The sequence below is a fragment of the Sorghum bicolor genome, chromosome 10, assembly GCF_000003195.3.
Source record: "Sorghum bicolor cultivar BTx623 chromosome 10, Sorghum_bicolor_NCBIv3, whole genome shotgun sequence".
Classification (NCBI taxonomy): Eukaryota; Viridiplantae; Streptophyta; class Magnoliopsida; order Poales; family Poaceae; genus Sorghum; species Sorghum bicolor.
The window spans coordinates 55,449,719-55,466,858 of record NC_012879.2 but is presented as its reverse complement, the minus strand read 5'-3'; the positions used below and the strand labels follow the sequence as shown (position 1 = coordinate 55,466,858).

At 43.0% G+C, this 17,140-nt stretch overlaps 2 protein-coding genes across 2 annotated transcripts; both read right to left on the bottom strand.

The window, feature by feature from the left end:
* LOC8058433 lies at positions 2,619 to 4,895 on the bottom strand. Its single transcript, XM_002437330.2, has one exon. The coding sequence runs from the start codon at positions 4,812 to 4,814 to the stop codon at positions 2,826 to 2,828; it is 1,989 nt and encodes a 662-aa protein (XP_002437375.1). The 5' UTR covers positions 4,815 to 4,895; the 3' UTR covers positions 2,619 to 2,825.
* Positions 6,497 to 16,896, bottom strand: LOC8058432 (DNA-directed RNA polymerase 3B, chloroplastic). The gene is made up of 19 exons (XM_021449561.1): positions 15,983 to 16,896; positions 14,202 to 14,399; positions 13,985 to 14,118; positions 13,765 to 13,831; positions 13,476 to 13,534; positions 13,222 to 13,339; positions 12,811 to 12,924; positions 12,552 to 12,683; positions 12,050 to 12,466; positions 11,741 to 11,791; positions 11,046 to 11,116; positions 10,466 to 10,550; positions 10,202 to 10,354; positions 10,019 to 10,093; positions 9,774 to 9,863; positions 8,474 to 8,521; positions 8,282 to 8,396; positions 7,505 to 7,608; positions 6,497 to 7,380 (listed from the first exon to the last, which is right to left on the bottom strand). The coding sequence occupies exons 1-19, from the start codon at positions 16,718 to 16,720 to the stop codon at positions 7,270 to 7,272; spliced, it is 2,880 nt and encodes a 959-aa protein (XP_021305236.1). The 5' UTR covers positions 16,721 to 16,896; the 3' UTR covers positions 6,497 to 7,269.

Genomic DNA, 17,140 nt, shown 5'->3' with positions numbered 1-17,140 from the left:
CTTAATTTAAATCCATTATAATCTACTTCAACACATTTGGATTCAGAGAAATATATGTAGGTTGAAACAACTCGTTTTGGCACAATGTGTATCATGGGCCTAATTTAGCACAACAAAGGAAACAAGGCCCGAACGTGCACGGTGTTCCTTTAATTTGCTGCAGTTCATGGACACAACAGAGATGGGCTATGTCGCTGGCCCATTAATGGTTGAACGAACAAGAAGCCCCAGGTTAAGCCAAATAATGGTTCGCCGGTTGCCACCAGCCCAATACGCAACATAGTAAGCCCAACACATCTTCTTCCTCGTTGCTCAGAGGAAGAAGTCCGTCCTTCAACTTTTGCAAAAGTATATTTTTCGTCCTTGAATTTTAAAACCGGGTAAAATAAATCCCTTAATTTTTGAAACCATACATATTACGTCCCTGATATGGTTATGAGCGGTTTTGAAGGTAGTTTTGTCTTTTTCATTTTTATTTATTTTGGCTGAATATTTGTAAAATTATAGTAAAACACATAAAATTCATAAAATAGTAAATCTGATTTTGTTGGACGGCAGATAAGTAGATCTACATAGTGAATATATAATATAGTATACTTTAGTATAAAATTTTTATTGTAGCTTTAGATTTATTTTTTCTATAATTAATTAAAATAATTCATAGCTATAGTTTGTATGGTCCAATTTGTGGTGAATTTTTTATGTTAGACTAATTATTATATGTTTAAACTATGGTAAAAAATTCATACTCATTAGATCATATATAACTTAGTTATAGATTTATTATAATTTAACAAGCATAAACCTACAAAATCTATAACTAAGTAATACGTGATTCAATGAGTATAAAATTTTTACTATAACTCAAACATAGAATAAGTAGCTCACCATATAAATTTCGTCACAATTGGACCATAGAAAATGTAGCTATAATTAGTCTAATTAATTATAGAAAAACATAGATCTAAAGATGCATCAAAAAAATTTATACTAGAACATACTATATTATATATTCAATGTGTATCTACTGATCTAAAGTCCAACAAAATTGAGTTTTCTATTTTATGATTTTTATGTGATTTACTGTGATTTTTCAAAAAATTCAGCCAAAATAAATAAAAAGAAAAAGGTAAACCGCTTTCAAAACCAGATCAAGGATGTAATGTGCACGGTTTTAAAAGTTGAGGGATGTATTTTGTCCGGTTTTAGAGTTCAAGGATGAAAATCAGACTTTTGCAAAAGTTGAGGTACCTAAAATAGACTTTTTCCTTGCTCCGACCGTTTGGGAGAGCTCCACCAAACCACATATCTTTTGTTTAGGGAATGCAAGCGCGTTTCTCCATTTCGCTAATTTCAAACATTTCACTACCTCAAGTGTTTGGCTTGAAATTAGTGAAAAATGGAGCTGCTAGATTTCTAAAAACCTACAGGATACAACACGTGTTTTTTTTTTTTTTTTTTTGCATCGTCTATGTCAGTCTGGAACTCTGAATAAGCATTGCAGCACTGAACATAGTAAACCTATACCAACTAGGCATCTACCAAGTTCTCCCACAAAAGTCATCAGCTTCTCTATAGTTCAGCCTCCAAAATGTTTCTTTCTTGGAGCATCTCCTGATCTGTATAACCCCAGAAACCTCTCCATGTCAATTTCTTCAGTTTTCTTGAAAAGCACTTTCTCTTTGCCTCTTGCATTCCCCTCTAGTATTGTTTCCTCACCCCTAAGGAATTTCCTCAAAGTATTCCCTCTCTTTGTAAACTGGCAACCCCAGTAACTCTTTCAATGTAAGTAGAGTTCAAACTTTGTAAAAAAAAGTTAAACATCTCTATTGATTTTCATTACAAGCAAGATTAAACCTTTGTGTCAATAGAAAAACAGAGAAAATACAAAAATTAGCAAACATGCCCCTGTCTTGCAACCGAACATACAAGTTGTTACGCTGTTACTTGGACGACTTAGGCCAGTCTCAATGCATAGTTTCATGACACAGTTACCAAGACTATAAACTAGGTAACCGAGCCACAAGAGTTTCATGGAGATGAAACTCCTCTCTCATCTGATGAAACTCCTTCATTTAATGACTCTGCCAAGTCAGCAATTTTGCTTATGTGGCACCCTATTTAATGTGCATGACACTCTCATAAAACATGCATTGAGACTAGCCTTACAACTTAGAGATTTATTATGCAACGGTCCCATTATCTATCCTAATATGTCTTGGAATCACCGTACTACTGTAAATCATATGGGGTATGGGAGGCTTAGAAAATTATCAATGATCACCCTGCTATAACTTATACCAACACATGAGAGAGTTGCAGACCATGAAAACACTTTGTATTTCATTTTTTTTTATATTTATACTTATACTCCTTCCCATGCTTTGAATTCGTCGGATCCCATAAGATGGTTGTGAGGGATAAAGGACCAAGAAACCTAGCTCATAGTGTTTATTACTCCCTTTGGATTATTAATTCATTGTCTATATAGTACTCCGTATATACAGAGTAGTATATATACACTGATACACATGAATGCATAAGCTCTGTTTCTAGCTTTGCAACAGAACAAGCAGGCAGATTAAAGGAATTAGCAAGTCATAGAGAACACAGTACGGTTTCAGCGCGAAATCAACTGCAGAAACATAAGAGTTCATTCAATTTCCACATAGTTCACATTCTGTATACTCAAGAGGAAGACATGACGAGATAGAATTGTTTTCTTTAGGGAGAATTGTTTTCTTTAGGGAGGCAAGTACTACTTACAACGAGAGCAAAAAAAACCAGAAAGCATACTAAAAGTAGCTACACTTGAGACGAGACGATCAATCGAAGACGACGAGCTTCTGGTACTCCGGCCCAGAGATGGCCTTGTCCATGATGCCCCTCGGCGTCACGATTCCGTCGCCATCAAGGAACACCTTCACCATGTTCTTGGAGAAGCCGCTCACCAGCGCCACCCCCTTCTGCAATGCTGTCACAGGCACAGAGTCCGAGTCCCTCAGGTTCCAGAAGACAACCTCCGGCACCACCGCACCGTACCCGGCCTCCGTGAACTTCCTCGTGATCGCCTCGTAGTCGGTCTCCCACGGCCTCGACGACGCGAGGTCGAACTCCATGTCGCTCAACACGAACACCCTCTTCACCATCTGCTCCGGGGTAAGCTTGCCGGCGACCGCAATGTGGAGGAGCTTGTCGAACACGGCCTGCAGGTCTGTGTTCATGTTCCACTCCATGCGACGGATGAAGTTGGTCTTCTCCATCAGGGTCCCGTCAGGGATCTGGTGCAGCTGAGGCCGCGAGCTGAAGGTGATGACGCGGTGGTGCCACGGCTCGCCGCTGAGCTCGGAGACGAGGAGGCCCAGCGAGACGCAGACGTCCATGGGGAGGCCGTCCATGCTGCCCGACACGTCGCACACGGCGATGCAATTGCTGAGCCTGCCCAGCGCCCGCAGGTCGGTGACCATGCGCTCCCACTGCAGGTCGGCGACGCCGTCGCTGTCGATGGACGCCAGGATCTCGTGGGGTAGCAGGGCGCCCGCCGCGATCTTCGCCTTGCCGGACTTGACGTCGGCGAGGTAGCTCTCGAACCGCTCCTTGTCGCGCTTGACGAAGAGGTCCTTGTAGTTCTTCATGGCCACGGACGCCACGCGCTTGTAGACCACGTCACCCCACGCCTTCGCCGAGATGAAGATCTCGGGGAGCTTGAGTGCACGGCGAAGCGGCACGAGCGCCTTGTGGAGGCGTTCGCGCACTCGGTAGGCGTAGTACGCGTCCTCCAAGTCGTCGGGGAGGTCAGGCGCCGAGCCCTTGGGGAAGAGGCGGCGCGCGATGGCCTCGCAGAGGAGCGTGGAGCGGTCGTAGCAGCTGTCGAGCGACGGGCACCACTTGGCGGCAAGCGAGATGTCGCTGAGCTTGCCGTCGGCGAGCTTCTGCAGGTCCTCGGCGAGGAGCTTGGCGAACAGATCCGCCGTGCAGTCGTGCAGGAGGCGGTACTTGGGGTCACGGGCGTACCGGTCGACGGCTCTTGCCGCGGCCTCCGCGCGCCTCTTCCTGCGCTCGACGGCCGCGTCGGCTGAAAGCTTGCGGTCGCGCTCGTTGGCGGCAGCGACGCGCGCCTCCCTCGTCTCGGCGCCGCGTGGCGCGTTCCCCTTGCGCCGAGGCCTGCTCTCTGGGCGGTTGTGGACGAAACGACGATGGCTGCCGTCGCGGGAACGGACGACGAAGCCTCCCAAGGCGGCGAGACGGGCCTTCTTCCCGGGGGTCCTCGTGGAGACACCGCCGTGGATGATGCGGTGCAGGATCTCGGGGAGGTCCTTGAGGTAGCCGAACTCCGCGACGGGGCCGGCGTTGAGGGCGAGCGTCGTGGGGTGGCAGCCGTGCATCCAGAGCGCGGCGGCGTAGAACCCCTCGCGGTCCGACTTGCCGGTGCCGCGCACGCCGCGGAGGTTGCACGCGAGGCGGAGCGCGGTGCTGGGCTCGGCCGCCCACGCGTCGGCGAGGAGGGAGGCGACGGACGCGGCCGGGGTGCCCGGGACGACGTGGAAGAAGAAGTCGAGGCAGGGGTCCCCCGAGGAGACGAACGTCGGCGACGAGTTCTCCGTGCGCGCCTTCTTCGGCGCGGGCGTCGGCTTCGGAGCCGGCTTGTTGAACTCGGCGTCCATCAGGTCCAGGAACGCGTCGCCGGTGGTGGGCATGGCCGCGGCCGCCTTCTCGGCCGCCGCCGCCGCGCGCGCGGACGCCGCGCGGAGGCTCTCTGCTGGTGGGCCGAGGAGGGTGTAGGACACGGCGTTCCGGCTCGCCGGAGTCGCCATTGGTTAGTAGCTACGGTTTGAGCTCTGGGTGTTGGGAGATTTTTTCTTTTGGTCGATGACGATGCTCGTGATGATCTAGTACATCGGAGGGGAAGGGGATGGATTTATTTAAAGGTGAGGGTGAGGGCGTGAGGCGGTGGATTGAGGGCCAAGTCGGTGCTTTGAACCGACTCTATTGTTCCGGCACCGGCTTCCATGTATGCTATTTTTCCTATTTCAATTCATCATCAACCGACTTGGTAGCTTGCAATATTTTTCCTATTTCAATTCATCATCAACCGACTTGGTACCGCCTCTAGTCTAGCTTAAAGTTGCAAATACTCGATTTACACCATATTTTATGACAGGGTGATCCTGCAAAATAGTGTGATATGCGATCAAACATAGTCCACCTCTACTGTACAACAAATACCAACTAATTTTAAAACATCAAATGTTTACATTTTTTGTTGGTACTTTGTGAAATTATAACTATTCCAACAAATATACTCCCTCCATCCCAAATTATAAGTCATTCCAACAATCTTGGAGAATCAAGCTATCCTAAGTTTGACTAAATTTATATAATAAAGTAATAATTATTATGATACCAACTAAGTATTATTAGATTCTTCTTTAATTATATTTTCATAGTATACTCGCTTTATGTTACAAATCTTAGTAATTCTCGTGAGCGTCTTCGCCGGCGGCGCCTTAGTCGGTTTGTTGAAGTTGGCGTCGAGCGGATCCAGGAACATGTCACCGGTCGCGGGCGCTGCCGCCTTCGCCGCGGCGCGGAGGCTCTCAGCTGGTGGGCCGAGGAGGGTGTAGGACACTGCTCGGCGGCAAGCCGCCGCCGCCGCCGCTGTCGCCGCCATGACTAGGTTTAGGCTTGGGTTTCGGGGGGGTTTTGCATTCGTTGATCTGGGGTTTGGGGTGCAAACGGCGTTGATGATGGCGTGAAAGCGGGAGGGCGATGGTAAGGCGCAGTTGCTTGCGTGGGAGCGAAGTCAGCGCACTGAACCGATCTTATGGTTATCGCTCCTGGAATGCTAGGATAATTAATATATTTTCCTTCCAAATTAAATCAACTTTTATAATTGTTCCAGCTATTTAAGTTTTCTAAAAAAATGATCCTTTTGATAGAGCTCGAGCAAAACTGCAAAACAGCTCTGTAGTTGTACCTTCTCTAATGAAACAATTTTTAGCATCTCCACCCTGTTGCTCCCGTCGGCGCGATTCAAGAAGCTCCGGGCAAGCTGTTTCCACACGTTGTGTTTGGCTAGAGAGGCACTAGAGCTGTGCTAAACATAGCCTTATAATACCAAATTATAAAATATTCTTTTATAATATACTTATTTGATTTTATTGGTTTTGTTACTCTATTCTATAAATTTTATCAAAATTGAAATAGTTTACTTACAGAAATTTTAAAAAAATATTTATTTTGTGATAGAGAGGGTACACAGAAAATTGCTGGACTAGTAGTCCTAGACTCCTAGCCTTCTTGGCGTCAGCAATGGCAACTTCTCTGTTTTTTTTTACGACGACGACGTCTGCCGTGGAATGTCTAACGCCTACCGACATCACCTGTGCGCCTTTGCCGACCTTTCAATGCAAATTCAATTTACAGATCCGAGGTATTTCAAACAGCATGCTATTCGCTAAAAACAAATGGCAATTAGAACGTCATCATAAATGGATAATCCAGAACGAATACTTTATAGGATTAGAAAATCTCAACAATTAGCAAGACCAAAATACAGGTACCACAATTATCAGGAAGAGATCAGAACATCAGTGAACCGTCTTGCCTGATTCCATGTGTCTCTCTTTTCAAAACTTGCTGTCAACAGCAACTACAGTTCTCGTATACATTTCTCTGTCTATTATATATTTTACACATTTATTACAGGGCGATGACGCAACATTACGCGATCATCGACTACAAAGTCCTAACTCCTAAAACAACAAAAGATGTCCGAAGACAACAAAAGATGATGGTACAACCTACACATATATACAGCGAACTTAGTGTGCCGCTGTCAGCCTATGATCAATGAGGTCAGCACAGTCACGACTACTAATAATCAGTCAGTATTCAGAAGTTGATCCTGGCCTGTCATAATTTACTTTTGCGCTCCAGGGCAGAGTATACCATGAGTTCTCATGGCAACCAATGGCTGACCTGAAAATCCAAGTAGATTCTGCATCAACCTAAAAATTCAGCAGGAACTACTTTAGGCTTGTTCATTTCAATTCCTTGGAACCACTTGGCTTGGTCTGGAGCACAGATCATTGATTGACTCTTGTTTCTTGCTTATGCTAAAAGCCCTCCGAGAATTAGTTCAGTATCAATTCCTATATATGGCTCAAGCATAGAATGATTTAACGATCTGGCACTCTCTCTGCTCCAAACATCCAAGGGCACTGAGCTTCTCACCATGTTTCATGTGCAGAACTTTCCATGTTAAGCTTAGTTGAAGAAGTATGTCGAAGTCAGAACTTCCCTCACATCAAAGTTACCTTGCGGTGGGCAGGGTGGAAATTCTAGTGTTGGGAATGCCATTTGGAACTCCTCCAGCAGCTGAATCGCCAAATATATGCAAAATGCATATAAATAAAACATTAAGCATAGCCAATTATTGCTGTGAACTTGTACAATGAAATAACTTTAAGAATATGTGGAGACAATAGTTCCAGTCGCATACATTATCAAGAATAGGCATGCTGTAAAGCTCCACAAATTGTTGTCTCAATATCTGATTCATTTGATCAACATCACATGCATGCACCCAAAATGAGTCGTGAACTCCTGCATCCGAAGTACGTTGACAAAACACAACATTAGTAACAAAACTGAACATACATCGAAGATATAAAATGCAAATATGTTTCTACTTCATACAGGAAGACAGATGTAGATACAAACTCTTAAGGAATAGATGGTTGTGGACAGTTCACAGTTGGGCAAACGTCATATGCACACAGAGGAAAAGGCAATGATCTCTCAAGTCAGAATTCAGAATAGATTCAACATGAGACCTTTTCAATTGGTCATTCGGCAATGCAACACTGCCCAGGATTTATTGCACATTAAAGCTACATAAAACGAACAACTAATAGTGAAATTTGCAGCTTCGGAGCCATCAGGTTTTGACAGTAAATTGTTTCAAGATTTGATGTTATGGGGAAATTGAACAAGCATTAAAAAGCCAACTCCATCTGAAATTTAGGGCCTAAAACGGTTTCACCAGTTTATGGCAGTTCTAAGAACCATGCTCCTGCTCTCATCTGCCCCATGCTAAATGCAGCAGCGGAGCTAGCGCCCAACACAGCAGAAGGTGGGACATCAAGAGCACAAGGTAATCTTTGATTGATATCAAGCCAGATAATTAATTGAACCATATAATGAACATCAGATGCAGCATACTGCTCACTATATATGCCTTGCAACAAGAGCTAGTTGATACCACTAAGAAACAAACCTGCAAAATGAAGGCCAGCCTCCTTGCAAGCAATCGCTGTCATCATCATATGTGAACTATCCAGTGAGTGCACAAAATTCGGTGGAAAAGCTGCCTTTTGCCTTTGGATTGCAATCTGAAAATTATGTCAATTAATTAGCTATAAGAATGGGAAAAAAACAAGGAAAAGATTTTTGAAATAGCTCAACTCACTGCATCACCCTCCCGCCGTAAAGCCAGGCATTGCAAAGAAGTTCGTATCTGTATGATAGGTGAAGCAAATAGTGTTCAAAAAATGAAAATGTATTAACTAAAAGATAGTTGTGGTTAGAGTGGAAAGGTTAAATCAAGTGTCCCCGAACCTTGCTAAACTATAATAATATCAAATCATGTACTCCCACCCTCCCAAAAAGAATGCCATTCTCGCTTTACAGTTTACAAGGAGTCAATCCATCTCAACTTTGACCAATCATATACAAAGAAGCATTAATATAGTTTTTTCTCGAACACGCAGGAGAGCTCGTATCATTTTATTAAGAAGGGAAAAGAAGGGGGGGAGGGGGGGGGGGGGGGGGGGGGCGGGGTAAGAACCCTTACAACACCACACATGCCTCAACACACTTAGGTTCCTAAAACATGTGCGACACACAAATACATAGATTCACCACAACCTAACACTGACAAATTAACCTTCAGGAGGCACTGGGCAAGAAGGTGAACTCTACAGCCTCACGCCCTGGCCAAATCCCAAAAGAGTAACTCTACAGCTAGCATCAACCCACAAGCAACACTAGGAGAAAAAGAAGTATTAATATTTATAATGCGTAATAAGTATCATTACATATACACTGAAATAAGTTTTTATAGTAGACTTCTTTGGAGGTGCAAATGTTGATATTACTTTTTATAAACACAGTCGAACTTAAGTTTGACTTAGTCCAAATCTAGAATGACATTCTTTTTCAGGCAGAGGGAGTAATGATCAATCAGGTTGTTCATAAGGTATTAGAAGGAAATGGAACTGATCATAGAATATTTTTCAGTAACTCTCAAACACAGCTAGAGCGTCCTTATGCTGGGTAAAACTTTTTGAAAGGACTATTCCATGATGAAAGTGAAAATAATATGCAAGACATAATATATTTAATTAGCACATAAATAAAAGGATAGTCATCCTGTCGCATATTGGTGCCAGTGCCACCAGCCGTAAGAGGCAGAAACAGAACACAAACTGCATTTTCGCAACCACAGCAAGCCAGTACAAGAGGACTAAGACGGATAGTTTCTATTATGTAAAATAAAAGATGAAGCATTATACCAAAACTACATCTAATCGTATATGTGTTCTATTTCTCTAGATTGGTTTTACATCATAAGTAAAATATTTGTTCATTCATTCAGATTATGAAGTCCAGGGAGGCAAGGATGCATAGCATGATGCGTCATGGTTTTCCAAAAATCCAGGTAATACTGCAAATTTTAAAGAAAAAAAAAAGACTGCTGAGTAACTGACCATATAATTCTTATATTTCTTGTAGGGCTGAACAACTGGGAGACCAACAGGACTTGTCCACTTGACTGGTTGATTTTTTGAAGCAATCATCTGTAAGGAATTGAACACAATTATCAAATGCCTCAACTACCAAAAATTGCTGTGCTACAAGTGTCAGAAACTGGATGTCTATGTCAAGAGCTTTTATATAAGAAAAACAAATGGAATAACTTCATATATGAGAAAAGCTGGGAATGTGAGTGTACCTTCGCACAATCACCAAGCCAGGCCATTATACCACGGGCAGATTGGAACATTTGTCCCAGTGCATCCAAAGTTACCTTCATAAAAAATTCAGAAGTCACATCATGCCTTTGTCTCTCTAAAGGTGTCAATCTGAAATCACATATACACTAGAGTACACTAAATACTGCTAGTAAATCACTTACCCGAGTAGCGTAACAGGATACATCATACAGCAATTTATCATCTGCGATCAGTCCTTTCTCTTGCAGTCTCTTTGTAATCTGCTGACGAGCACCAATGTATGTAACACCATAGACTGATGTCATGACTGTCTGCTTGACAAGCTTCCTATCCACCTGTAAGCTACCAATGCCCATGTCCTCAACTGTTTTGTTTGATGATATAGAGAGCAAGAATATTTCTAACTAGAATTTAGGAACAGAGGAAGGATGGGAGAGAAGGCTAACCTGATCAACTAGAACTCTTGCTAATGAAGCAGTTGGGTTAGTAGCAGGATCCTTCATCGAGTCTTCACGTACAACATTCAGTACCCTTCAGTCGATTTCACCAAGAATTATTATTAATTTATAATTCATACCTGCTGGAATGAACCTAACACTAGGATCTTATATGTATAAAATTGATTATCAATAACTACAGAGTTGGTCATCCAATAAAGAAGGTACACAGATGACAAGTTGGACTTTTTGGACAAATTCCGAACACAAGCCATGCTGTTCCATCAATCAATGCATGAACATCGAGCTACTTATAAATTTTTAAAGAGACAGTAAAATTCAGGTATCTTTCCTTCTACAGAGTTAGCCAGAACGTATGTAAAAAAGAAATTATTTTGATGCCTGCTCTTTAGAAAGGTAACTTTGTGTGAGTTATGAAATGTAAAATTGTTCACTTTCACATGTGATTCATATTTGTGAGCAGTAAATTTTTTTAAACAAATCCAGGTAAGATACAGTAAGTTAAATACATTCAGGACAGCAAGAGATGTGATAGAAGCAACAAGGGAACCGGCAAGAAGAAACCCACCTAGCAGCTATTTCTGAGTAGATATCTGCAGGTTTCTCTCCGGGAACAAGGTTGACAGCAACAGCGCCCATCTATAGCAGAGCATATATTAGTGTAAGAAACAACTTATCCATAGTGTATCTGGGTAATTACAGATTCTGGAATTTTATGACATCACAGAAAATGACAGATTTGTATGATGAGGTTTCAAAGGTGCAATCCAGAAATGTTGAACATAGCAAGAACCAAGATATGATCATACTGGGGAAATGGATTGACACACTACAAGGCTGACCCTAGCATATTGAATATCAATATCATTATATCAACCATGCACATGAGGATTTTAAGGCAGTCGATATGCTTATCAACTAACAGGATGACAAAAGGTCAGCAAACTTAGTGCTCTCACTTGAACAATGCTTCCACAAATCAGACTACTTACTGCTTTCAAGATTCAAGAATTCTTAAAAGATAACAGAAGATTCGACGCATTGCAACTATTTATAACCAAGAAAAATCAAGCCAAAGTAAACTAATAGTGAAACTAAAGTTAAGTCCTTTTTACTCCGATGATTTTCAGGATGCTGTTGGGGTAATCAGACTGTATGACAATAGATAAGCACAAGTGCTAATTCTACTCAAAACACATCATGAGGTGCATACTAATAAAACAATCAAAGGCTGAACTGAATTCTAAAGTTGAATAAACTTACATAGTCTCTTCCAAGAGCAGCATAGTGTTGTAAACCATTGCATGAACCATCCTGACAACAAAAACAATGATAACCAATAAATTAGCAGTGTCATGGAAATGTAGGCTATGCAGAATGCAGAGAGCATAAACAAATGTGCTTTCTAGGCATATGACATTAACTCTAGAATGGACTAGGGTATCCTTCGACTTATCCACACAAGAAGTGATTAATCAATACCAAAATCCTGGATTGCGTGCCTCATTTTCGAAGCCAAGAAAAATAATATTGTGAAAGGCTAGTCCAAGGTCATAAAAAACAAATCAATACCTGATGAATAGGCAGGTGAGAGACAGTACGGTAAGGTGATGGACTATTTAAGGCATCAGAAAGGTCCATGCATGCAGCTAAACACTGAAAAGGATCCTCAGCATTCGTCCACCAGCAGTTCCCATCAACAGGATTTGCTGCTGAATCAAATATATCGAGCAGTTGGTTCTCCACAAAAGCTAGCTTGCCCTCATGAGAAAGCTTTTCAACACCTCCACCATATTTGTTAGCCAAGTGTATCTTCAACCAGCACAACCCGGACTTTCCTAGTGGCCGCCCTTCAGCATACTCTAGAACACCCCGACAAAGATCTGAACCTAGGTGACTCAAATGAGGATGCATAGGGTATGCACGACCACGAAAATCTAAATTGTGAGGGTAATAAAATCCATCCTCCTCTCTCATTTTACGAGCAACCTGTTTACAGAAAGGAATAATTATAGTTCCAGCAATGTCACCACAGTATCTCAGCAAGAATGAACAGATTATTTATACTTCATACCGAGAGTTTGAGCTCAGTGTCACATCTCTCAGCATGCAGTTCACGGTTGGTTTTCTTTGCCTTCTTTAAACTCCACTTCCATTTCTGCATTTCATCTGGGTCCTCTGATTCTGGTCGTTCAGGCAGAGGAATCTATAAACAAAAAAGAACAATAAATACAATATGTTTGAAAGGTAAGCGAGGAGAATGAACAGAATGGGAAAGAAAACGTAGAAATAATTTCAAGATCCAAAAATATTAATCATACGCAGGAACTCACGTTTGCCTTGTCCACCAGCCCTGCAATGCCTCCACCTCGACTCCAGATAGTCTCAACAACATCATGAACTCTTCTATTCACCCTCCATTTAGTACTCCCAAGGATATCTAATGCCTGGCAACATGCTAATACTTAAGCAAGCATGAAAAAATAATGGTCAAAGGAATATAATCATGTTAAACATCATGTGAAGCATGGAGTGCATCTATAGCCCTGACACTTTTTTCGTTTGAACAAAACAAAAAAAGATTTGGTAAAGAGACCTATGGTTATCATGGTTTAAACACCTCACTTATTGTCAGGCTTATATTCAGTAGAGCAACAGACAATCGATGTAAAGTATTTTTTATGCCGAGGACAACAATAAGAAATATAAATGCACGTTGTGACATAGATGGGAGATAAGCAAACCTCAAATACTTTTCGCAGCTGTTTTCTAGGAACACTATTAATCGCATCCTTTTGGTCCTTCACACCATGTGTCCTCATAATGTATGAGGGCAGAAAAAGGTGACCACCTTTATTATAACTGCAGCAAATTATGGTTGGCATATTCAAATCACCCACAACAAGAAGCGGTAAGTTCTATAAATCAATACAATCATAAACAGTCTGAATATATAAGGAACTTGCTGGAAAAGTACAACAATTGAACACCAACATACCCTTTCCATTTCTTCGGAGGTACCAGCATAGGAAGGTAAGGTATATCAACATGCCTAGCCTGCAAGTTCGAATTAAAATAAAATTAAAATAATACTAAAACTCACTTTACGCGAACAAACAAAAAAGTATCTAGCAGAAAAAGAAGCATTTTTTTTCATTCCGACTTTTGTCGTGTGAAACAATGCCCACAGAAAGGAAGGTAGAATTGTTTTCCATTTAATCTTTTGATCAGTAAATCTATTTTGTATCAGAAAAACTGATGTGGTTGGCAGTGCAAAATAAACCTACAGTGCTTTCAAACCCGTCATGCACAAGATGGTCACACTCTATCACCCAATGTTTCTTCTTTAGCCTCCTGCAGGTTGAAGATAAATATCACAAAAAGACTGTTCATACATCTTACATACATGCTTAAACAAGCATATGATGGTGATAAAATAAGGCATGCTAGTGCAACCACACAACATGGAACAGTACAACATGATTGTAAAGAAAAAACACAGCCTACCCATTTTCTATTATTGGCTGTCGTAGCACATGCTTAAATGCAGGTCGAATATCTGGAGAACTATCTGGTATTTGATCAGCTGGTGGCTGCACAAATGCTGAATCCAGTAATAATTCGATCAGGCGACTTCCCAACTGTATACATGAAGTGCGTGTTAGAAATTTAGAATGCGAGTGAAAAAGCTTGTGTTTCTGTTTGCACTGTACAGAAAACGAACCTTCACTTGGGCTTCTGTGCCCCATTCCTCCAATTCCAACTCCTGTTGAACTAGCTTCTGCGCTTCACTCATCTTCCGCCTCTTAACTAAAGTCTTAACACGTTTACGGCATTTAGCTTGCTCCTTCTCCAATGCTGGATCATTTTCACCTTGGTCTTTCTTCTTCCTACTTTTCTGAAAGAATGACTGGACTTTGAACTGTAAAGAAAGGAAGGGGAAACACCAGCTTTCAGTTTACTGCCAAATCAATTTCCAATGGGGAACACACTAATAGGAACTATAATGAGCAGAAAAGTAAGGAACCAAAAATAGCATTAAGTTACTTCCAAATTTGATGTAATCAAACTTCAGAACTCTACAAAAAAAAAGTACGTAAGCTGCACTCTAGTGGACAAGGTGAGTAACTGATTCTACAAGAAGACAAATTTTAAATCACACTTTAATAGTTCCAAACTTTTAACTCTCTGCCGCTTTGTAATGTACAGCCACATATATTGTCAAGTAAGCTAAAATTGCCATCATCATTCAGTGTTCAAATTACAGGCTACAGGCAGTGGCGGAGCCAGGATTTCGCAGCTGGGTATTCCACGTATAAAAAATTTTCAATATATATGTGCAATAGTAATAGGGGACAAAATCAATACAAAATTGATCCTGATGCACAGCTCAAGTAGTACATATAATTTTCTTAAAATATATGCTAGATAAAATATTTGTTTATCCTGGAAATAAGGCATCAGGCAAAGTGAGCCTAGTGTCGCCCCTGGTAATAGTCAAAGTATATATAAATTTTTTTATCTATGTTAGAAGAACATAATACAACATTTCTTTTAAAAAAATCAGAACGCAACAAAAAAAAAAGAAAACGAAACCTTCAATTCTTACTTTGAAGAATAAAAAATAGATGCCGATACTAGTTGTTCTACTAGGCTTAGAGCAATTTCAAGAGTTTAACTATTCTTGTTGTTTATGCTATTTTAGAATTTGTATAGCAAAAAGTAGACTCCAACTAATATGCTATCCAATTTTGTAAAATAGGAAGTTGGCTTTCCCTTGATTTTCGGTGGCTATATATAGCTTACAGACGCTAACTGTAAGACTTAAAATAATAATATTGTTGTAGATCTCTTCTTTTTTTTTTAGAAATTTTCTATTCGACAAAATAGCTAAACAATAGGATTTGACAATTAATTTTAGTCAGACTATTGGAGTTGCTCTTATAGGCTACATATTTGCAACATTCAACAAACTAACATATATATATATTTATGTTTGTTACAAAAATCATGGGTATTCCATGGAATACAGGGGCATACCCCTGGCGCCGCCCATGGCTACAGGGCATGTATGCAGGTTTTTTATAGATAAGTAGGTCAAAATCTCAAATCATTACAGCACAATTCTCAGATTATATCATTACACAGTTTAAATCTAAACTGCAGATCTTGCCTAATGCCCTCATCAGTTCCTAGTTCCTACAACTTCAATTAGCTCTCCAAGCCTGATTAACCCTCTTGTTTGACTTGGCACTTAGCAGAACTGTAAGCTAAACAGATGGAATCATGTCCACTACCACCAAACATTGCAACCCATCTAGTGCTAAATTATTTAAGACTACGAAAAAACATTCATCGACCAAAGATATTGTTTGCAGACAATGAGACAATGGTAAGTCCCACATTGCTGTCCACAAGCAGCTCAGGAGTCCTGATCGGCATCAAAATGGTCTAGTATTGCTTCAAACCTCCTAAAATAGCATCAAACAAACAACTCACACTCACCTCGCGCTCAACAGCCTCACCGATGCAGTGCGCGGCCTGGACAACGCGGACACTGCCAGTGCCGTCCTTGCTGGACATGAGCAGGCCCATCATCTTGTGCATGACGATGACGGCCACCTTGTCGGCGGGGAGCAGAAGCAGGTACTTGGCGTAGACGTGCTTGACCCGCTTCCGGCGCTGCACGTCCTGGTCCCTGGCGATGGCGTCCCGCAGCGGCTCGAACCAACCCACGAAGAGCGACTTGACGTAGGGCAGCGCGGGCGCGAGCCTGCGGTCGAGCATCTCGCGCTCGATCTCGCGGTACTCCTCGGCGGCGCGCGCCCAGGCCTCCGTCTCCGCCTTGACCTGCCGCTGCCGCAGCCGCCGGTGCTGCGCCCTCCGCGCCCGCTCCCGCTGCCTCTCCATCTCGGCGTGCCTCTCCAGCTCCAGCTCCAGCTCCAGCTCCAGCCCCGCCTCCCGCTCCTCCTCGCCCTCATCCTGCGGCGGCTGCGGAGGGATCTGGTGGTGGTAGGTGTCGGCGGGGGAGTTGAGGAACGCGAATAGGTCGAGCCAGTGGAAGTCGTCCGTGGGCGGGGGCGGGAGCGCCGGTAGGTCGGTGAGCGTTCCCACCGAGGTTAGTATGCGGACGGAGGGAGGCGGCGGAGCGACGGCCGCCATGGGCGGCGGCGGCGACAGGCGGCGGAGCAGCGCCCGCGGCGGCGGCACGCACGCGGAGAAGGGGTAGAGGAGGAGCGGCATGCGCGTGCGCGCCTAGTGTCCCGCTGCGAGTTCCAGCTACAATGGCGATGGTCGTCGGATTGGATTGAAGGTGGAGGAGTGGGTAGGAGGAGGGAGAAGCGGGGAGGCGAGAAACCTCGGCAGAACCTTGGAGAGCACACGAGCGAGGCGGAGCCGCGGAGGCGAAGGCGATAAGGGGGAGAAGGGAAATATCGGAGGTAGGAGACCGTTTCCCCAGACCGCGGCCGTTGGATCGCCTTCGCGTGCTCATATCGAACGGCGAGGAATCGTGTCAACGAGCTGGCGCTGGGTCAGGCACTCAGGCCACGAGGTTCAGTTGACAATGACAAGTTGGTATTGGCTATAACGAACTAGGGCCGGCTTGTTTAGTTCCCAGAAAATTTTACAAAATTTTTCACGTTCTCCGTCAAATCAAATCTT